This window comes from Protopterus annectens, chromosome 1.part1, assembly GCF_019279795.1.
Source record: "Protopterus annectens isolate FY-2018-M chromosome 1.part1, PAN1.0, whole genome shotgun sequence".
Classification (NCBI taxonomy): domain Eukaryota; kingdom Metazoa; phylum Chordata; order Ceratodontiformes; family Protopteridae; genus Protopterus; species Protopterus annectens.
The window spans coordinates 1,103,733,132-1,103,757,080 of record NC_056726.1 but is presented as its reverse complement, the minus strand read 5'-3'; the positions used below and the strand labels follow the sequence as shown (position 1 = coordinate 1,103,757,080).

General features: G+C 41.6%; 1 protein-coding gene across 1 annotated transcript in view; it reads right to left on the bottom strand.

The window, feature by feature from the left end:
- Window positions 1–1,005: 1,005 nt before the first annotated feature.
- The window catches only part of LOC122809007 (zinc finger protein 888-like), a 214,240-nt gene continuing 191,296 nt past the window's right edge, over window positions 1,006–23,949 (bottom strand). Inside the window, exon 4 of the mRNA XM_044080195.1 lies at window positions 1,006–3,785. Coding sequence (XP_043936130.1) covers window positions 2,560–3,785 — 1,226 coding nt within the window. The 3' untranslated portion in view covers window positions 1,006–2,559. The remainder of the gene's footprint in view (window positions 3,786–23,949) is intronic.

Genomic DNA, 23,949 nt, shown 5'->3' with positions numbered 1-23,949 from the left:
TTTGGCGTTTTCCATTTAGGAGCTTTTCTTAATTTTGTTTCAGTTTCTCTGCCCGTAACTTTATCCCATTTCAAATTCTGTACAATTTTAACTTCTTACAGTTTCTTTTACTTTTTATCCATTCTGCATCCTTGTTATGTTTCACAGGTCTTCATAGATATTTCTCCAAAAAGGTTTTTATTTTTGTGATTTTATTATTCCATTTGCTTCTTTTCCCAATTCTTTATGCCTTTTCCACATTTCTTGCCTTTTTGTTGCATTCTTCTCCTTGTACTCACATTCAGTTGCCGCCTTATTTTTGGCTATTTCTGGTGTGATTTCCATTCTTGCTTGACACTGGTATGCCTCTACTAAACTAAGTAGGGATGTCATCTTAGATTTGCTCTTCTCATGTTTTAAAACTTTCACTATGTTTGGATCTGGCGAAGTCAGCAGACATGTATGCTGTTCTATGACTGCGTATCTATAATGAATTTCAAGGAGGCCCTTACCTCCTTCAGAACAATATATTACATACACACTGATTTTTATATATAATTTGATAAATGTGAAGCATTTCTCTTATTTTCCTGTCCAACTGAGCCAGTACATTTTGGGGCTGTCACCCCAAAACTGTACATTAGAACAGGAAGAGCAAAGCGGTTTATAGCTTGTCCCTTATTCCTAGATCTCAGGGTTATTTTCAAACTTTTGTCTTCTAAAATATTCAGTACTGAATTTTGTTTGCATCTATTCATGCTTTATTTTCACCCTTCATCAATTCCCAAATATTTATAAATTCCCTCCTGCTTAAGTTCTTTTATATCACTTTACAGTTGCGATGTTTTCTTGGTGCTGCAGCTTTCCTGCTTTAAAGGGTGCTTTTGCACATTTATCAAGACCAAATGACATTCTTATATAATCTGAGAAAGTTTTAAACACTTGCAGTTTTGTTTTCTGTACTTCATCTGATGAATTAAACAACTTTAAATCATCCACAAAAAGAAGCTGAGAAGTCTTCACAATTTGTTGTTGTTGTCTGGGAGCCAGACTGAAACCATAACCTAAGCAGACAGCTTAATCGGTTAAGGGCAAGACAAAAGAGCAGCTGTGACAAAGAGTCACCCTAGAATATCTCTGTCTGAACTTTTATCCATGGGATAATAATTTGTCCTTTATTATGCCTTAGCTGCAAAGAGGTTTGCTGCTGTTTCATGGTCACTGTAATGTAACTTATCAACTTAGGGTGCATCTTGTACATCTGTAAGCGCTCCTTTATCCTTTATCTATGACTTTTGGACACTGTCAAATGCTTTTTGCAACTTATCCATGCCATACATAGATTCTTCTTTTATACAGTTCTCCATTATGACTTTATTTAACAAAATATAAGATGAGGTGAAAAGGCCAGCCACCCTGGAGGAATCACAAAATTAAATCAGTTAAAATCTTGTCCATGTGTCTGAGAAACAAAGCTCGACATAGTAGAAGCCCTCTGACCAATCTAAACAGGCAGCTAATAGGGATAATTAGTGCTTCAAAGGATAAATTTGAAGAAAAAATAGCGTCTCAGGCAAAGGACAACCACAAAGCTTTCTACAGTTATGTCCATGACCTCAATGGAAATATGCAACAATATGCAGAAATTATTGTAACGGGCATTACCCACACTGAACCAGATGCCATTGCTAACTTTCTGGCTGATAAATTCAACTCAAATTTGTGTCCCCACTTCCCCCAACAGTCCAAAGGCTATACCACATTCCACAATCCCCCCAACCATTTCTACAGAACAGGTCATCAGTGCACTTTCCAAGCCTAAAAACACTGCATCAATGGACTCAGAAAACATCTTGAGATGCTTACCAAATACATGAGACATGACCGCTCTGGTCCACTTGAAATCACTTTTAAACTGTAGTCTACAGTCAGGTTGTGTGTCCAATAAATGGAAGACTGCTACAGTCATTCCCTTGCACAAACAAAGTCCAACCACTGATCTGGGTAACTACAGGTCCCTAACTCTGACCAGCCTCATATATAAGGCCATGGAAAACCATCACTGACATAATGGAAAATAAAGGACACCTGCAAAACACTGGACTCAACGTTCAGCTTTAAAGGAAGGTTATGCCTATTAAACATGTTGGGAGAGTCACCAAAGCAATGGATGAGGACAAAACTCTGTAAAGATGTTAATACTTTTAGCCAGAAGTTAGGTACTGCATCTGGGCCTTTTTGTAATTTTGTTTAAACTTCTCTGGCCATTACTTCATTCCATTTCATAACCTGTACATTTGACATTCTTACCCTTTTTTGTTATAGTCCATAGAGTCTTCATAGAGATTTTGACAAAAAGTGTAGCAATTTATTCTTTTTTGTTTTGGTGGCATTTTTGTGCATCATTTCCAGATTGTCTCTAAAGCTTTTTGGGGTTCTCAATGAATTGCTCATCTTGTATTTTTCCATCCTTTATAATTATCTGCATAACTTCTAAGTTTTTCTGACTATGCTAATATCTTTAGTTTATTATTTGCAATAGTGTACAACAGATCCTGGTCCTTTCTGACATCTATCTTTCTAAGTAGTTTTGTTGATTTGTGTCTGCCTAGTGTGGACAATCTGATGCTTTGTCAGACTGCTCTTAATTGTAAAACCCTTATCACATATAGAACATTTATAGGGTTTCTGCCCAGTGTGACTATATTGATGGTTTTCCAAACATATTTTCTGTCTAAAAGTCTTGTCACACATTGTGCATTTAAATGGCTTCTGTCCAGTATGGATATAATGATGAGATGCCATGCTTTCTTTACGCGTAAAACTCTTGTCACACAATGCGCAGCTATATGGTTTCTTCCCGGTGTGAATATATTGATGGTTTTTCAAGGAAATTTTCTGTGCAAAACTCTTGTCACATATGGTGCATTTATAGGGCTTTTGTTCAGCATGCACATACTGATGTTTTTCCACAGCGCTTTTCTGTCTAAAACTCCTGTCACATATGGTGCATTTATAAGGTCTTTGCCCTGTATGTATCAACAGATGGCGTGCTACGCTGCTTTTCCACACAAATGTCTTGTCGCATACGGTGCACTTATGGGATTTCTGCCCACTGTGTGTAAGCTTACGTACTACCAAAGTTCGTTTATTTTTGCCACACATAGTGCCTTTATTGTGTTGCTGTCCAGTGTGGATATAATCAGGAGATACCATGGCTTCTTTCTGTGTAAAACTCTTGTTACACATGCTGCATTTACAAGGTTTTTTCCTCGTGTGGCTATACTGACGGCTAGACATAGAACTTTTAAATGTAAAACTGTTGTCATGTTTGGTGCATTTGTAGGTTTTCTGCTTTTTCAATTTCTCCAAATGTTTTGGGTTACTAACACTACGATGGGAATTGACCCCATTCTGTCTTGTATGAGTTCTCTTATGTAGCAATTTCGTTTTACTCACCAAACACTTGCTGCATTTATACACGTTCTCGCTGCTGAATGTTTGCTCCCGTGTTGTTGCGGTATTATTTTGTCTTTTTCCACTGCGACTTAACTGATCAGTTAAGTTGCAACTATGAATTGTTAACCTATTACTCTCACTAGTTTGCAGATGCATTCCTGCTTCAGTTTTCTTGATAACCGATTCATTATGTTCCAAATGGTTATTATGTCGGATTTCAGTCTGCGTTGGGTCTTGACTTGTGATAAACATCTTGTGTATGAAAGCTCTATCGCATTCTGCATCATGGTGTTGTCCATTTGGTGACTGTGATCCACAGGTCCCAATGAAACCTGTATTCCTTCCAACTATAAGTTAAAAAAAAAAAAAAAGTGTCAGAATATCAGCCAAACAGAACACTGTAAACTGCATTATTGTGCCCACGCCCACAGACACACACACACACACACACACACACACACACAGACGCACATGCGCGCGCACACATGCACACACACACATGCACACGCACACATGCACACGCACACATGCACACACACACATGCACACACACATTCTTTTAATTCCTAATGACAACTGTTGCTGCAAAAATTTGTCAAGAAAATACCACAAAGAATGCCCTGTCCACTCATTATGACTGCCACTTCTAACTGCATATCAGCTGTTTATTATTTTTAAGACTTTCCAACAATTTAAGTCAAGAAAATACCACAAAAAAATGCCCTGTCCACTCGTTATGACTGCCACTTCTAACTGCATATCAACTGTTTATTATTTTTAAGACTTTCCAACAATATAGCTAATGTACTCAGAGCCACAGCTACGATGGGACAAAGAGGGCCACTGGCCCAGGTGTAAGGAGTTTGAGAGAGCTTAATCTTTCCCCCATCAATTGGTGTTCGTATCATCATTCATTTATACAGGGCAGGTGGTGAATGCTGGGATAGAAATGATTGCCAACACTGCTTTTTTGGTGAACACATGGGATTGAAGTACTTCAGTACTTTGTGTGTTGAGTAAGTCTGACAAGTAATTTACGATATTTTTTAAAAGTGGAAACTTTTTTAGTCCTCACTAGAGTGGGGAGGGGGAGGGCCAGATTGAGGAAGGGACTTTTTTCCCTTTTTTTTCCAACTCTTAAGTTGAGGGGAGCCAGATCAGGGAATGCCACCACCTACTGGGTAAGCCAGCTACTTCTCTGGCTGTACTTGCTATCTTCATGTTTCCTATGAAACATACAAATTCTTCAAATCTAAACCAAGCTTTACAAAATGCCATTTAAAATAAAGTCTCTCCAGGGATCAGTAGGAATTCAGGCTTATTACAGTCAGATTAAGAAAGAATGGCACAAGCTGAAATTTCATAGTTTCATAGGAGAATACCAGGCTAAGTGCTCGGAAGGGCCATTTTAATTCTGACTAGTAACCAGAGATCAAAATCAAACCCTGTATCTTGTTTCTTTGAGGTGACGATATTAACCATTATGCCACAGCCGCCCTCAAAGTTAAATGACAGGAAGTGGATACAGCATCAAGTGTGACACACACAGACTCACAGGAAGTAGATACAGCATCAAGTGTGACACACACAGACTTACGGGAAGTGGATACAGCATCGAGTGTGACACACACAGACTTACGGGAAGTGGATACAGCACAAAGCGTGACACACGCAGACTCACAGGAAGTGAATACAGTGCTAAGTGTGACACACACAGACTCACAGGAAGTGGATACATCAAGTGTAACACACAGACTTATGGGAAGTGGATACAGCACAAAGTGTGACACACACACTCACAGGAAGTGGATACAGTGCTAAGTGTGACACACAGACTCACAGGAAGTGGATACAGCATCACGTGTGACGCACACAGACTCACAGGAAGTGGATACAGCATCAAGTGTGACACACACAGACTCACAGGAAGTGGATACAACATCAAGTGTGACACAGACTTATGGGAAGTGGATACAGCATCAAGTGTGACACACACAGACTCACAGGAAGTAGATACAACATCAAGTGTGACACACACACACTTACGGAAAGTGGATACAGCACAAAGTGTGACACACACAGACACATAGGAAGTGGATACAGCATAAAGTGTGGCACACACAGACACACAAGTTTCCCATGTTGAGTGTTGAATCTCCCACTGATCTACTTATACAACCTAGACAGCACAGTATTAGTAGCAAGTAACACAGGAAAATTAATATTTCTTTTTACCATTTTCAAACACAGACGCTTTAAACATGTAACATCTTCCATAAAGCCAAAGGTAAAACTGTCCTGTGTAAAAAAAAAAAAAAAAAAAAGGCTTTCTCATTTCATATGACATATATTTTAGAACTAGTATATATCAGACAAAAAAATGGATGCATTTGTAACTGAAATATTCATACAATATATACTTGCTGCTGAAGGAGAGTAAAGTATGTTTATTTAATATTATTTAATTGGTATTTGTTAACAGGGAATTCACTCATACCTATGTTTTTTTTTCAGATTCAGCCTGGACACAAATATGTGGTTAAATGACATGTTATGAGTAACACAACGGATACGCGAAGATTGCTGGAATCAAACCCTAGACTTATGAGTAACACAACGGATACGAGAAGATTGATGGAATCAAACCCTAGACTTATGAGTAACACAACGGATACGCGAAGATTGATGGAATCAAACCCTAGACTTATGAGTAACTCAACGGACACAGGAAGATTGATGGAATCAAACCCTAGACTTATGAGTAACACAACGGATACGCGAAGATTGCTGGAATCAAACCCTAGACTTATGAGTAACACAACAGATAATGAAGATTGATGGAATCAAACCCTAGACTTATGAGTAACACAACGGATACGCGAAGATTGATGGAATCAAACCCTAGACTTATGAGTAACACAACGGATACGCGAAGATTGATGGAATCAAACCCTAGACTTATGAGTAACACAACGGATACGCGAAGATTGCTGGAATCAAACCCTAGACTTATGAGTAACACAACGGATACGCGAAGATTGCTGGAATCAAACCCTAGACTTATGAGTAACACAACGGATACGCGAAGATTGATGGAATCAAACCCTAGACTTATGAGTAACACAACGGATACGTGAAGATTGCTGGAATCAAACCCTAGACTTATGAGTAACACAACGGATACGCGAAGATTGATGGAATCAAACCCTAGACTTATGAGTAACACAACAGACACGGGAAGATTGCTGGAATCAAACCCTAGACTTATGAGTAACACAACGGATACGCGAAGATTGCTGGAATCAAACCCTAGACTTATGAGTAACACAACGGACACAGGAAGATTGATGGAATCAAACCCTAGACTTATGAGTAACACAACGGATACGCGAAGATTGCTTGAATCAAACCCTAGACTTATGAGTAACTCAACGGATACGCGAAGATTGATGGAATCAAACCCTAGACTTATGAGTAACACAACGGATACGCGAAGATTGCTGGAATCAAACCCTAGACTTATGAGTAACACAACGGATACGCGAAGATTGATGGAATCAAACCCTAGACTTATGAGTAACACAACGGACACGCGAAGATTGCTGGAATCAAACCCTAGACTTATGAGTAACACAACGGATACGCGAAGATTGCTGGAATCAAACCCTAGACTTATGAGTAACACAACGGACACAGGAAGATTGATGGAATCAAACCCTAGACTTATGAGTAACACAACGGATACGCGAAGATTGCTGGAATCAAACAATAGACTTATGAGTAACACAACGGATACGCGAAGATTGCTGGAATCAAACCCTAGACTTATGAGTAACACAACGGATACGCGAAGATTGATGGAATCAAACACTAGACTTATGAGTAACACAACGGACATGCGAAGAGTAACACAATGGATACGCGAAGATTGATGGAATCAAACCCTAGACTTATGAGTAACACAACGGACACGCGAAGATTGATGGAATCAAACCCTAGACTTATGAGTAACACAACGGATACGCGAAGATTGATGGAATCAAACCCTAGACTTATGAGTAACACAACGGACACAGGAAGATTGCTGGAATCAAACTCTAGACTTATGAGTAACACAACGGATACGCGAAGATTGATGGAATCAAACCCTAGACTGCAGCATGCAGATCATTTTCAGCTTACAAAATTAATTCACTGTGCTAACTGGCAGAACAGTATTAATGCCATTAAGTTGAACAGAATAAAAGACACGAGTCATTATCCATCCACCCACACCCTCTTTCCTCCCATTCACACACAGGGGGTTGGGGTGTCACCAACAGAAATAATAACTTATTTATTTATTTATTTATTTATTACTTATTTATTTGCAGTTTGTTTTAGAGGATAGTCCACTGGGCTACAAGGAGCCTGGTTTCAATTGAGTCCTGGGGAGAAAAGCTCCAGAGAAATACAAATACAAAGAAAAAGCACAAATCCATAATATACATTTCAATTAAACGTTAAATACGTATTTCAGATAGTACAAATCCATATCACACAATTCAAATAAATGTTACATAATGTTGTTGTTGTCTTTCGGCTTTTCCCAGTTAGGGGTCGCCACAGCGGAACTCCAGTCCGCTAATGATTGGCAGTAGATTTTCATAAATGCTGAGGTGCCAGCTCGACGTTCAACCTTCAACGAAGGCACGCCCATTTACGTATGTCTTTTGAACGCCCACCCAACTGCGGGGAGAACATGCAGGCTCCACACAGAAGGCACTCCCCGCACTCCAGCTGAGAATTGAACGGGAGAACCTCTTGCTGTGAGGCAACAGTTCTACCGAACGAGAGTTTCATTAGCAAAATTACATCAGGTTAATTCAATAAGTAGTAATGTGCATGTTTTTTTTTTTTTTTTTTTTTTTTTTTTAAGGCAAATTACAATGGAGTAATTTTTTTAGTTGTTGGTTGAATATGTCCCAAGGGATGTAGAACTTTAGGAGGTAGTGACAGGCAACAAATACGTTTGGAAAGTTAGGAAGAAAGTGTGGTCAGAATTAGGTTGGATAAGAGCAAGAGCATTTCCATTGTGAAATAAGGTGCGAGTGCAGTGAGGTTTTAAACCCTCCCTGTTCTTGATGAGGTATTAGTCTTGGTGGCTTAGGAATTGACTGCCCCTCCTGTAAATTTGTGTTTGAACACTCCTCCTGGGCCCATCTCATTTGCTCACTCAACCGAGTACAGTAAGATCATATTTTGATTTCAGACACACCTACCATTCCCATCTGTTCATCCTTATCCCAGCTCTGTCCTAATCTAGTCTCATTAGCTCATCCTGCCTAATACAGAGTGAACATCTGAGTAGGCATACACACTTAGGCCCTGAACTTGTCTGATTGAAGACTGCTGGAACAGGGCTCAGTTCTGAGTTTTTTTACAGTAATTTGATCAAATCAGTTTGCTTGTTTTCTATTGTGATATATATATATATATATATATATATATATATATAAACAAAAACAAAACAATTTGCACTTTATCTGCTTTTGCTGTTTGTGTTTCTTCCTACTTTATTACCTTATTTTGCTTTTGCCTCTTCTTAAAAATACTCAATTGTGTTTAATCTGCTGCATTTATTATTGCTTGTTAGTAGCCTGATTAAATTGCAACTGTTTTTCTAAGTCTTTTGGTTTAAGCACTTGGGTTTCAGACCAGTTGTTTTACATTAAGGTTTGTGGTCTGCACTGTTGTGGGAGAAAAGGCTAGATTCTATGCTTCTGAGCTGAGAATTTCTGGTTAAAACTTACTGTGCCTGCTTATTTGAGCTGTTTTTCTGATATTGGTGTGCCTTGTCTGCTGTAGCATAGACTAGATTCAGGCCTGCTGAATCTAGTTTTGTTTGTATAACTTGAGCACTAATCCAGGCCATCAATTTTGGAGAAGGTTCCCCTGCACCCTAGTGGCAGGAGTGTGCAGTTAGAACTTGTCAAATTGAAGACTGCTGGAACAGGGCTCAGTTTTGAGTTTTTTTTACTGGTTAATTGGGTAATTTGTTTAAATCAGTTTGCTCGTTTTCTATTGTTATATAAAAAAATTGCACTTTATTCATCTGCTTTTACTGTAATTGTGTTTCTTCCCACTATTACCTTATTTTCCTTGTGCTTCTTCTTAAATTGAATTTATTCTGCTGCAGCATTACTGCTTGGTAGCAGCCTGATTAAATTGTAACTGTTATTATAAGCCTTTCGATTTAAGCACTTGGGCTTCAAACCAGTTGTTTTACAATAAGAAGGTTTGTGGTCTGCACTGTTATGGCAGGACAGGTAGCTTACATCCTTCTAAGTTGGGAACTGATGTGATTAAAGGTTCAGTGTCTGTTATTCTAAAAGTGTATTAGTTCTGGTTTAAGGACTTGGGCTTCAGGCCAGTTATTTTACATTAAAATGTTTGTAGTCTGCACTCTTGTGGGAGGAGAGGCTAGATTCTGCCCTTCTGAGCTGGGAATTTCTGGTTAAAGGCTTATTGTGCCTGCTTATTTGAACTGTTTCTTTCTGAAATTTGTGTGCCTTGTTTGCTGTAGCCCAGAAGTTAGTAGTTTATTGGCCATTTTGGGCTAATTTCTATCTCTTTCATTTCCCTGCTATAAAAAACACATTTGCACGGTTTTGCGCGCTGGGCAGCGCCGGTTAGCTAGGATTAAATTATTCTCGGCTCCACTAAGTCTCCTCTTCAGTTTTTCCCTTGGAACTAGACAGATTTTCAACTTGGGCAATCTAACCATTCATTTCACAGCCCAGCACCTGCTCAAAACTCATAACCAGCACTAATTAACCCTAGCACTAGACTCCCTATACTGCACAGAAGGACAAGGCTCTCTATTCGGCCCTACCAGCTAATCAGTAAAACAGCTCAGTTTACCTATTCAGGCATGTCCAAAGGGCAGTTTCAGGCGTACTCTCCAGTCCAACTGGTGAATCTGGGCATTTTGAGGCAATGTTAAAACTGCCTCATGTACACAGACAACCCACTCCTCCTACCACCAAACACTAATATATGCGAGAGATGCAATTATACAGCCAAACTGGAGGCAAAGCTCTCCCAATCCAAGACTGGAACTGACAGTCGAGAGGAGAAGGAAAAAACTTGCAACACACCACCAGTCTCACACAGACCTACTAAACCAACACCGGCAAATAACACACATAAATACACAAAAACATACTTGGAGGCTCTAAATAAAAATCTGCAAAAGCAACGGAGACCTCCAAAGCAGATACCCAAGCAACCTCCACACCCCCATCACAAACCATGAAACACACTTCACATAATCAGTGTGCCACACAATCACAGCCCTTAAGGCAAAATAACATACCCAACACACTAGTAATAGGCAACTCTATAGTCAGGCAAATTGATGTCCCACTAACTAGGCTGGACAAGGAGAAGGTTATAGGTAGATGCCGTCAGGCTCCAGGATCCACCAGATAACACAAGCACTCAGGTCCCTCCAGAACAAGTACAAATATGACTCTGTCGTTGTCCATGTTGGTGTGAATGACCCGAGACATACCACCCTGGACTACACGAAAAGAGACATGGAAGATTATGACCCTAGCCCTGAGTAGCATCCTGCCCTCACCAAGAAGGATGCCACAGTATAAAGAAAAATGATCAATTTCAACAATTGGCTAAGTTTCTGGTGTCATTCAAAGGGGATCCAGTATCTGTCCCCACCTGGGATGACATGCTTGATAAGCCACGTTGCTTCTCAAGAGACGGCTTGCACCTGTCACCCTTAGGCTTTCGAATACTGGCCAAGGCTTTTTCCGCCCCATAGTGCCTTTTTCAGGCAAGGTTCAAAAGACAAACCCACCACCGTAAATAGCACAAGTAACCAAAAACTGAGGGTAATGCTACTCAACGCCAGAAGTCTAAACCTCAAAATTCATGCACTCGAGGCACTCCTCAACATCAATATCTGTGCAGTAACAGAAACCTGGTTTAAGGCTCCAGAGAACACCCCAGCACTACCAGACTATAACTCATGCTATACTTTTCGGCCACAGAACCCGGACCGAAACAAAAAAGGTGGGGGTGTATCCATATTCATCAAGGATACCCACACCTCCAGGTTAGTGGCACAACACAATGCTTCAGAGATCATCCATGTGCAACTAACAATGGGAAAAACTGCAATTCAAATTGTAGCTTGCTACAGATCACCCACCATGACCCAGGACCCCCATTCCACGTTTCTGGAGACACTGGAAAATATGAAGGTTCTACCAAATGCCCTAATATTGGGTGATTTGAATTATCCAAACATTAACTGGGAGAACTACTCAAGTACTAACTCCCTTGCCCAATGCTTCCTAGAATTTATAAACTCGAATGCCCTGGATCAGGTGGTCAACACCCCCACCAGAGATGACAACATATTGGACCTGGTCATCACCAACATGGGCGACCGGTGTTGTACACCGGAGGTCAAACCCTCACTGTTTAGATCAGACCATAGACTAATCACTCTGGATATCCACATTCCGCCCCCACCCCAATAAAGGAAACCACAGTGAAAAACTTTTCAAAAGCAAACTTCACATTATTTAAGACCAAAGTGGAAAGGTTCACAGCCCCCATGCTAAAGGACAATGCTGTCCAAGCTGCTGAATCCCTTACAAAGGCACTCTATGAGCACCTGCAAGAATGCATGGATCGTGCTATCTCAAGCAAAATCAACACTCACTCCTCCAAGAAAAGAAAACCGGTCTGGTGGACCCCTGCCATAAACAAGCTATACAATAGAAGGAGGAAACTAGTGCAGAAAAGAGTAAATTCCCAAGAAGGAAAGACATCCCTGATCTGTATCAGCAAGAAACTATGATCCCTCATAAAATCATCCAAGGCTAGCTTTGAAAGAAAAATTGCAAAGGACTCCAAAGATAACCACAAAGTGTTCTTTAGCTATGTCAAGAACCTAAGTGGAAACTCTCAGATCTGCTCTGAGTTAGTGCAGAATGGCACAAAATACACTGAACCGACTGATATTGCCAACATTCTGGCAGACAGGTTTAGTGCAAACTTCACCCCCTAAAGGGCCCATAACCATACCAGAAGAATGTAGTGCCCTGGCAATCAGTGGCACACAGGTTAAAACAGCCCTATCCAAAGCCAAAAATACAGCTTCAGTGGGACCAGACGGTGTCCCAGGCTGTGTCTTACATGAGCTCCAAAATGAACTAACGCCTCACCTAAACACACTGTTCAAACTCAGCCTCTCTACAGGCTACATACCCATAGAGTGGCGCACTGCAACAGTTATCCCGCTCCACAAAGGTGGAGCCACAACAGACCCCGGGAACTATTGCCCTATAAGCTTGACTAGCCTGGTCTGCAAGGTTATGGAGTGCATCATCATGGACTTCATTAACAGAGACATTGGGAACCTTCAAACATTGGACCCTACCCAGTTTGGCTTTAAGGGCAGATCATGCCTCCTAAACCTGGTGGACTTCTTTGAGACAGTTACAAAGGCTTTAGATGAGGGAAAGGAGGTCCTCACAGCCTACCTAGACATTGCAAAAGCTTTTGACACCATTCCCCATTCTGGTATTATAGACAAGCTCACCAGCCTGAACATAAACCCCTACGATACGAGATGGGTTGCCAATTGCCTCACACATAGAACCCACACAGTGAGAGTTTCAGGCTCTAGGTCTGACTCTAAAACAGTTACAAGTGGCATCCCCCAGGGCTCAGTCCTGGGACCCCTCCTGTTCGGTATATACTTCTCAGAGGTACAGGCAAGCACAGGAGGACTATGGCTGACCAAGTTTGCAGACGACTGCAAACTGGGGGCCATAATTGACTCTCCAGCTGATACAGACATCCTTCAGAAGGGTCTCACTGAGACGGACACCTGGTGTCAAAATCATGGCCTCAAGCTAAATGCCAAAAATTGCATAGTCATCCTCTTTGGAAAAAACAAAGTACCCGTGAACTATCACATACGTGGTAGTCCCTTAAATACAGAAAATGTAATAAGAATCTAGGGACCCAAGTGATAATCATATTGCAAAGGTGGTTAGAAAATCCTTCTATGTGGCCCACCTAATCACAAAAGGGTTTGCATCTAGAACAAGAGAGGTTATTGTGCCTCTCTACTCATCAGACCCATCATAGAGTACAACGCCCCATTTTATGTACCTTACAAGGCACCTGCAACAGCTGGAAAGACCACAGAAGTACCTCACCAAGAGGATTACTGGCCTCAAACATGTACCCTATGCAGCCCGACTGAAGAAACTCCAGCTGTACTCGGTTACATACCGTTTACTCAGAGGTGATCTCTGCCTGACATACAAGGCCATGTCCAACCCAGAATTGATGGACATGCTCCACCGAATAAAAAGAAAACAAATCCCCAATGCCACATGCTCTAGGGATCTAAACCTCACCACAACAATAAATTGGATGTGCTGGAGGGATAGACTCCTGCCCCAGAGACTCCCCATGCTTTGGAACAGATTCCAATATACATTAGGCAGAGCCCCTCACTTACACTCTTCAAGAGAAACCTTGACGAGTGGATGGGAAACAGAAAATTTACCCCGGGGATCACTGCAGTGGCTCTGCTGGACAGAGGCACAGGGAACTAATGGCTCTGCTGGACCGAGGCACAGGGAACTAATCTAAGGTACAGCGAAAGCCAACACATTCTGGCTAGGCTTATAGATGTCCTCGGGCAGATAGCCTAGTACTTACCTATGAACCTATGAGAGACTGCTGGTGGTGCGGATGGGAGAAGGGAGAGAGTTCCAGAAGCATGCAAGAGAGATGGACATCAAGTGATTCCCAGCAGCATGTGTTGGTTTATGCAATTTAATTAGGAATTGGATCTTAGGAGTCTATTTGGCTTATGCATTTCAAAGGCATTTGCTAGGGAGGGGCAGAGAGATGGGTTATGAATGAGTTTGTGTGCTTGGATGAGCTGTGTATATGTAAGGAAGTTTGGTAATTCTAGCCAGCTCAGTTGGGGAAGGGAATTACAGTGGTGGGAAGAGGCTCTATGACCTGCTACAAATTTGGATATTTTGTTATAACAAGATGAGAGAGTTGTTTTGAGGGAAGACTGTACGCTGTTTAGGATAAATGCACCATAAAAAAGGGATGGGATGAGGTATGTATTAGCTAATGTAATCCTGGTGGTGGGAGAGATAAAGTGACTGTGGCGGTAAAGAATAACTAATTTTATATGGGATTTTTTGATATTTGCTTGTAGATACTTGTCAAGTTTTAGCTGATCATCGATGATAATTCCTAGTAATTTTGTGTCAGAGACTAGTTCTAGGAGAGTATTATTATTGCTGGTAATTATAAAGGATTGTTTGTCTACGGAAGAGGTTTTGGATGCATTGAATAACAATGTTGGTTTTGGTTGTATTAAGAGCTAGATGGTTGTCTAGCATCCACTGTTCGTTGAAAGAGAAGGCAGCTTGTGTTACATTGTTTAGAGTTGTAATGGAAGGGGAGGGACAGATTATAGTAGAATCATTGGCATATTGGATGAGACTGGAGTTAGGAATGGCTTGGAAGAAATCATTTATGAATATGTTGAATAGTAGGGGGGCTAACGTTGGGGGACGCCGGTGGATGTATTAAGGAAGGGTGAGTTTGCTTTTTTCCATTTAAATGATTGTTGCCTGCTTGTGAGATCACTTGAGAACCACTGGGTAGAGGAAGGGGACAGGTTAAGTTTAAGAGTTTGGTAAGAAGGAGGTTGTGGGAAATAGTGTCACATGCCTTAGAGACGTGGAGGAAAAGAGCGGATACAAAGTGTCCAGAGTCGTGGGCTTTGTTAATTGTTTCTAGGAAGGAGAGGAGGACAGTGGAGGTACTATGTCCTGGTCTAAAGCCATGTTGTGTGGGGGTAAGAAGCTGATTATTGATGAGGTACGGTAAGAGTTGTTGGTGTACACACTTTTCAAGTAGCTTAAAAATAGGGGATAGGAAGGCGATAGGGCAAAAGTTTGGGATGTCATTATTATTGCCACCTTTATGGAGAGCAATAATAAAGGCTTTCTTCCAGAGCTGGGGGACCTGGCTTTCTGAGCTAGACCAATTAATTAGTATGCTGATAGGGAGAGCAATGGCTTCTGTGGCTACTTTTAGGAAGTAGGAGGGAATTTCATCAGGGGCATTGGAACCAGGTTTTAATTTTAGAAGTTTTTTATGGTGGATATAAATATGGGATTGATAGAGAAAGATGGAGTTTGGGGGGAAGGGATGCTAGGGTAAGAAGGGATGGGTGCATGCTGAGTAGGGGTTATAGGGGTTGTAGAAGTGTTGGTGAAGGACCATGTTAGCTTGCTAATGGACTCTATGAAGAAAGTTAAATTGGGTGGCTAAATCCATGTCAGAGGCATCTGGGTTGGGGCAAGGGTTTTCTTTTTTTCCTGGGTTGAGGAGAGATAAGATTCCTTTCTAAAATAGTTTGGGATTGGTGGTGTGGTTGGTTTAGAGAGTGGAGAAATAGGCTTTGTGGTCTGAGGTAATACATTTTTTTTACTTTATTTTGTAGTGTTTTATATTTGTTTAGAGCGATAGTGGTTTTTTATGGTAATGTGTCCAGGCTTTGTCACGGAGTCGCATAGTAGCCAAGGTGTTTTTGGTTAACCAGGGTATAGGGTTACTTTTTATATGTTTTGTTTTTAGAGGGGCAAAGGAGTTGAGCAGGTTTGTGAAAGTAGAGTTAAAGTTGGAGAGAGCATTATCTAGGGGAAGAGTCTTTAATGGGTTCCAGTTTCTGCTTTTTAGTGCATCTGAGAAGGTTTCAGAATTTAAGTTCTTTAGGCAATGACTGGAAATATAGGTGTGAGTTAGTTATATGGAAGAGGGGAGATGGTGGGCAAAAGTGGGGAAGTGGTCAGCTACAACCAAGGTTTTTACACTGCCAGTAGCATCACCATTAAGTACACTTTTCAGTCATAGCCTAACCACAGGCTTTGTTCTTGTGGACTGGAGAACAAGAGTAGTTATTCCCTCCACAAAAATGGAGAACAGCAATAATCATTTCCCTCCATAAAGGTGGCCGAGCAACAGAACCAGGGAATTACAGACCAAGAAGCCTGACCAGCCTTAACTGTTAGGCAATGGAACATATATTATGGACCTCATAAAAACAAACGAAACCTCCAAACCCTGGATCCCACCCAATTCAACTTTCTCAAGGACAGATCTTGCCTGTAAAATCTGGTGGATTTTGTTTTACATGAAAAGGGACATGGAGGAACCGTCCAGTCTTGTAGCCCAGGCAGGTATGACCCTAGCCCTGAGTAGCATCCTGCCATCACCCAGAATGATACCGCAGTACAAGGACAAAATGACTGACTTCAACAATTGGCTAAGCTTCTGGTGTCATTCTAAGGGGATCCAGTATCTGTCTGCCTGGGATGACATGATTGACAAGCCATGATGCTTTGCCAGAGATGGCCTGCACCTGCCGCCCGTGGGATTCCGGATACTGGTTAAGGCTCTAGCCACCCCTATAGTGCCTTTTTCAGGCAAGGTTCTAATGACAAATTCACCACCCTAACAGGTACAGGCAAGAAGAATCTGAGGGTATTGCTACCCAATGCTAGAAGTCTAAATCTCAAAATGCACTCTCTCGAGGCACTCCTTAAAATGGAGAACATCGACATCTGTGCGGTAACAGAGACCTGGTTCAAGGCTCCAGAGAGTACCCCTGCATTACCAGGCTATAATTCATACCACACCTTTCGGCCACCTAATCTGGACCGAAACACTAAAGGCGGAAGCGTGTCCATATTCATTAAGGATATCCACACCTCCAGGCTAGTTGCTCAGCATAATGCATCCGAGATTATCCAAGTGCAACTAACTCTGGGCAAGACCGCAATCCAAACTGTAGCTTGATACAGATCCCCCACCATGTCCCAGGATTCCCACTCTTCATTTCTTAATACACTGGAAAATATTAGGGTACAACCTAACACCCTAATAATGAGCGATTTCAACTACCCTACCATTAACTGGGAAAACTACTCATGTACCAACTCTTGTGCTCAACGTTTTCTGGAATTCATAAATTCCAATGCCATGGATCAACTTATCCACACCCCCACCAGGGGCAGCAATATCCTAGACCTGGTTATTACCAACATGGGCAACCAGTGCTCCACACCAGAGGTCAATTCCTCGTTGGTCAGATCCGACCATAAGCTAATCACCCTAGACATCCACATCCCTCCCCCACCCCCCATTAGGGAAACCACAGTAAAAAATTTCTCCAAAGCCAACATCATGCTTCTTAAGACAGAAGTGGCAAATTTCACGACACCCATGCTGACGGATAATAGAGGTATGACTGCTGAATCCTACACAAATGCACTTTATAAGCACTTACCTGAGTGCATGGATCGTGCAATACCTAATAGAACCAAGATGCTATCCTCCAAAAAAAGGAAGCCAATCTGGTGGCCCCCTGCCATAAACAAACTCTAAAACAAAAGAAAGAAACGGTTGCAAAAAAAAAAAAAAAGAGTAAAATCCCATGAAACTCCCTGGTCAGCTTCAGTAAGAAGCTGAGATCCCTCATAAAATCCTCCAAAGCTAGTTATGAAAACAAAATCGCCACTGACTCTAAAGACAACTACAAAGCATTCTATAGCTATGTCAAGAATCTCAATGGCAACACTCAGATCTGCTCTGAGTTACAGCACAATGGCACTAAATATACAGAACTAACGGATATTGCCAGCATCCTGGCAGATAGGTTCAGTGCTAACTTTACCCCTCTGTCATCCCCTAAAGGGCCCATCTCTATACCAGAAGAATGCAAAGTTCCTGTAATTATGGCTGCACAGGTAAAAAACACACTATCCAAAGCCAAGAACACAGCATCCATGGGACCTGACGACATCCCAGGCTGTGTTCCACATGAACTACAGAACGAACTGGCACCCAACCTAAGTACCATGTTCAGTCATAGCCTCACCTCAGGCTATGTGCCCACTGAATGGCGCACAGCGACAGTTATCCCACTCCACAAAGGGGGAGCCACCACAGACCCCGGAAACTACTGCCCCATTAGCCTACTGAGCCTGGTCTGCAAGGCTATGGAGCATATCATCATGGAACTTATAAACAATGACACTGGTAATCTCCAAACTCAGGACCCTACCCAGTTCGGGTATGTAAAAGGCAGATCATGTCTCCTAAACCTGATTGCTTCAAACATCACCAAAGCCGTAGATGAGGGTAAGGTGGTTCACACAGCCTATCTAGATCTCGTCAAGGTTTTTGACACCATCCCCTACTCTGGAATTATAGATAAAAATCACTAAACTAGGTATATATCCCTATGTCACAAGATGGGTTGCCAAATGGCTCACTGACAGAACCCACACTGTGAAAGTAGCAGACTCCAAACCCAGCTTCAGACCAGTGACAAGTGGAGTACCACAGGGTTCAGTCCTTGGTCCTCTCCTGTTTGGTATCTACTTCTCTGAAGTACAGGCCAACACAGAAGGTCTTGTGGCTAGCGAAGTTCGCAGATGACTGCAAACTAGGAGCCATAATCAAACCTCCAAAAGATGTGGACATCCTACAAAAGGGCCTTGCTGAGACAGATGCCTGGTGTCAAAGCCATGGCCTCAAGCTCAATGCCAAAAAGTGCATTGTCATTCCTTTTGATAAAAACTTCGTACCCATGAACTACGACATAGGTGGTAGTCTACTTCACACCAAAAGTGTGATAAGAGACCTTGGGACACAGGTGGACAGTAGTCTCTCCTTTGATAATCAAATTGCCACAGTAGTCAGGAAATCCTTCTATGTGGCACACCTCATCACAAAAGGTTTCTCATCCAGGAAAAAAGAGGTCATTGTTCCCCTCTACTCATCACTCATTAGACCCATTATAGAGTACAATGCCCCTTTTGGTATGTACCTCACAAGACATCTACAACAACTGGAAAGGCCACAGAAATACCTCACAAAGAGGATTACTGGCCTCAAAGAGATGCCCTATGCAGACCGTCTCAAAAAACTGCAGCTTTACTTCGTTGCATATCGCCTACTCAGAGGCGATTTCTGCCTAACATACAAAGCTATGTCAAACCCAGAGCTTTTAGACATGCTCCACTTAAAGAAATCCCAATCCCTACGAGCTACATGCTCTAGGGACCTAAACCTCGTCACCACAATAAATAGAACATGCTGGAGAACATGCTGGAGGGATAGATTCCTGTCCCAGAGACTTCCCATACTCTGGAACAAACTACCTATCTATATCAAACAAAGCTCCTCATTAGCACTGTTCAAGAAAAATCTTGATGATTGGATGGGAGATAGGAAATTCACCCCAGGGATCACTTCTGTGGCTCTGCTCGACAGTGGCACAGGAAAATAATTTTCTTGGGTGGCGAAAGCCAGGGTACCTTTGGCTAGGCTTATATAGGCCCTAGGGCCAATAGCCTAGTACCTACCTATGAACCTATGAAAATGTGACCAGGCCCACTGACGAGTGCAAATATATTTTGGCTTGGCAAAGGCTTTTGACACAATCCCACACTCAGCCATTACCTATAAATGTAGCAAACTGAATGTAAACCCCTTCACTGTAAGATAGGTTGCCAACTGGCTCACAAACCAGACACACAATATCAAAGTGGGTGACTCTACAGCAACCAACTCACCGGTTATGACCAGGGTGCCACTGGGATCAGTGCTGGGCCATCTACTGTTTGGTGTATACCTCTCAGAAGTTCATAGATTCATAGGTGTGTACTAGGCTAATGGCCCTGGAGCCTTTACAAGCCTGTGTACTAGGCTAATGGCCCTAGCCTTTACAAGCCTAGCCCATAGAAGTGCCCCGTCATCGTGCCACATGATGTTAGCTTCCAGTGCCTCAATCAAGTAGAGCTAATGCAGTGATCCACGGGGTGAACTTTCTATTTCCCATCCATTCATCAAGATTTCTCCTGAAGAGGGCCAGTGAGGTGCTCTGTTTGACATGTATGGGAAGTCTATACCAGAGCATGGGCAGTTTCTGGTTTATGAACCTGTGCCTCCAACATGTTCTGTTGATTGTGATAATGAAGTTGAGGTCTCTGGAGTGTGTGTTGTGGAGGGATTTGGATTTCTCTAGATGCAGCATTTCTAACAGAGCTGGGTCAGACATGGCTTTGTAAGTTAAGCAGAGATCACATCTTAGTAGACGATATGAGACAGAGAATGGCTGGAGTTTTTTTAGTCTGTGTAGGACGCATTTAAGGCCTAGGATCCTCTTTGTGAGGTACTTTTGTGGCTTTTCCAGCTGTTGCATGTGTCTAGTGAGGTGCATGCCAAATGAGGCATTATACTCTATGACTGGCCTAATGAGGGATGAGTAGAGAGAGATGATGACCTCTTTCTTTCTGGATGCAAAACCCTTGGTAATGAGATGTGACACATAGAAGGACTTTCTGACCACAGTGGCAATGTGGTGGTCGAAGCAGAGGTTGCTGTAAACCTCTGTCCCAGATCTCTTATAATGCTTTCAGCGTTCAGTGGGCTCCCATCGATGTGGTAATTAGTGAGAACTGAGTTTTTCCCAAAGGGGATGACGACACCTTTTTTGGCATTAAGCTTAATGCCATGGTTTCGACACCAGTCATTGGTCTCAGTGAGGCTTTTCTGTAGGATGTCTACATCACTTGGGGAGTTAATAATGGCTCCCAGCTTGCAGACATCTGTGAACTTGGTCAGCCAGAGTCCCTCTTTGTTGACCTGGAGTTCTGAGAAGTAGATGCCAAACAGGAGAGGACCCAGAACCAATACCTGTGGGACTCCACTCATGACTGGTCAGCAGTCTGACTTGGGAGTCCGCTACTTTCACACTGTGGGTTCTATCTGTGAGCCAATTTGCAACCCACCTAGTGATATAAGGGTTTGATGCCATGTTTGGTGAGTTTATCAATAATTCCTGAGTGGGGAATGGTATCCAAGGCCTTGGCCAGATTGAGATAGGCTGTATGAACTGCCTTGCCCTCATCCACAGCTCTGGTGATTGACTCAAAGAAGTCATCCAGGTTCAGCAGGCATAATCTACCTTTCACAAAACCAAGTTGCATGGGATCTATAGTTTGGACATTACCTATATCCTTGTTATTTAGGTCCATGATGATGTGCTCCATAGCCTTACAGATCAGACTTGTCAGGCTACTAGGGCTATAATTCCCAGGGTCTGTAGTCGCTCCCCCTTTATGGAGAGGAATTACTGTAGCAGTGCACCATTTCGGTAGGGGCAAATCCTGAGGTGAGGCTGTGATTGAACAGGGCACGCAGTTGGCACTGAATCTGTCAGTCAGTATGTTGGTAATATCTGTTGGCTCAGTATAGGAGGTACCATCATTGTGCAGTAACTCAGAACAAACCTGGGTATTGCCGTGGAGATTCTTGATATAACTATAGAAGGCTTTGTGGTTGTTTTTAGTGTCTGCTGCAATTATGCCTACATAGCTGGCTCAAGTCAAAACTAAGGAGTTGTGGCTGACCAAGTTTGCAGACAATTGCAAACTGGATGCAATTACTGAATACCCAAATTATGTCCGTGCCCTCTAGGAGGACCTCATGCAAACCAACCACTGGTGTCCTAGTCACCTTCTCAAACTGAATGCAAAGAAATTTAACATCATTCCTTTCAGCACAATGTCTCTTCACACTATCAAATCAACAATACCCTAAGTACCTGTTGAAGGGGTCTATATTAGATCAGCGAATGCTGATTGATAGAACTTATGTAAGCAAAAGCTTACAATCTCGAACTGCCAGATCAGTGATTTATTTCCTAGGGAAAAAAAATTGCTAATCCAAAACACATACACACAACACAAGCACACCAAACAAACAGCAATCCACACACATACACCTAAAATCTGACACCTAACCCTACACTAAACTATACACACACCACTAACTATCCACTTACCTTAACCCAAACCCTAACCCTAAGGTCCGTCACTATCGCACACTCACCTCACCCGCTCCCTAACCCTAACTCACCTAACCCATCCTAACCCTCAGATCCACACAATCGCACACATACCTAACCTGTGCCCTCACCCTAACTCACCTAACCTGCCCTAACACTCACATCCACACAATCGCACACTTACCTGAATCCGACCCGTAACTTTCCACCACAGCACTACAAATACCAAAGCAACAGAAACGGACAACCAAATTCTCTCCCTAGGAAGAAATTTGGGTTTCTGTTGCTTCGATATTTTAAACATTCACTCACATAAGTTCGATCAATCAGCATTCGCTTTTTTAAGCGTTCTCTGATCTAATATAGACCCCCATGAAGACGTTATGGATGTGGGATCACAAGTTGAATGTGATCTCAACTTCGACCACCACATCTACTGTAGTAAGGAGGGCTTTCCACGTAGCATGCATAATTAGTAAAGGCATCTCCTCTAGAGCAAAGGAGGTCATAACCCCTCTATAAACAGCAACCACAAAGAAATGAAACTTAAGTCCACAAAACAACATCCAGCAAAAGTACAAAATTTTAATATAACTTAGCGCCTCGGCAAAGCCTTCAAAGAGTACATAAAACCACCAGTTAACCCACATTTAAATATAAAATTATTTAGATCAATTACTCAATTAAAAGTCAAACAAGCAGCCTCCAATTACATTCAAGATTAAGCCCTAAAGGGGACAGGGTGTTACATTTTAAAATGTAAATGCTTTATGCATTACTTTCTTTTTGTATAAACCATCTGAACAAAAACCTCTATGAATTTAAAGCTTACTATTTTAGAAAAAGTTATCTGGATTAGAGTCATGCCATTCTAAAAAGTGTTTAACCACCGGGCTGTCCACTTGTTTTATTTTTAACATTCCTAACATGTTCCTGCATTCTATATTTAATTTCCTCTTGGTTTCTGCAATATATACCAGATTACAAGAACATTGTAGGGCATAAATAACACTCTCTGTTTCACAATTAAACATTTCCAATGGAGAAAATACATGTCCATTTATAAAGTTAAATGTTCTAACAATATAAGCACAAAAATTGCAGTGACCACAGGGGTACGTACCCATTAGTGCTGTCATATTTTCCATAATATTTAAGACACGCAGTACAAAGTGATTATGTACCAAGATATCTCCAGGATTTCTTCCTCTCTTGTATGATATACCTAAGAATGGACTTAAAATATTACCTATATCATTAAATTTAAACAAATATTGCCAATAATACTTGACTAAATTTACAAATATGGAACTAAATGTTCCATATGTAGAAACAAAATATATTTTGCATTTATTATTTATTTCTCTCTTTATTATATACTTCATTATTATAGCATATTTCACATTGACTATCATTTTCATCCATACCTTCAATAATTTTCTTAATAGCAGTTTGTACAACTTCTTTATCATAACCCCTCATTACAAACATACAATACATCCTATCAATTTCCCTATAAAAGTCAATTTCAT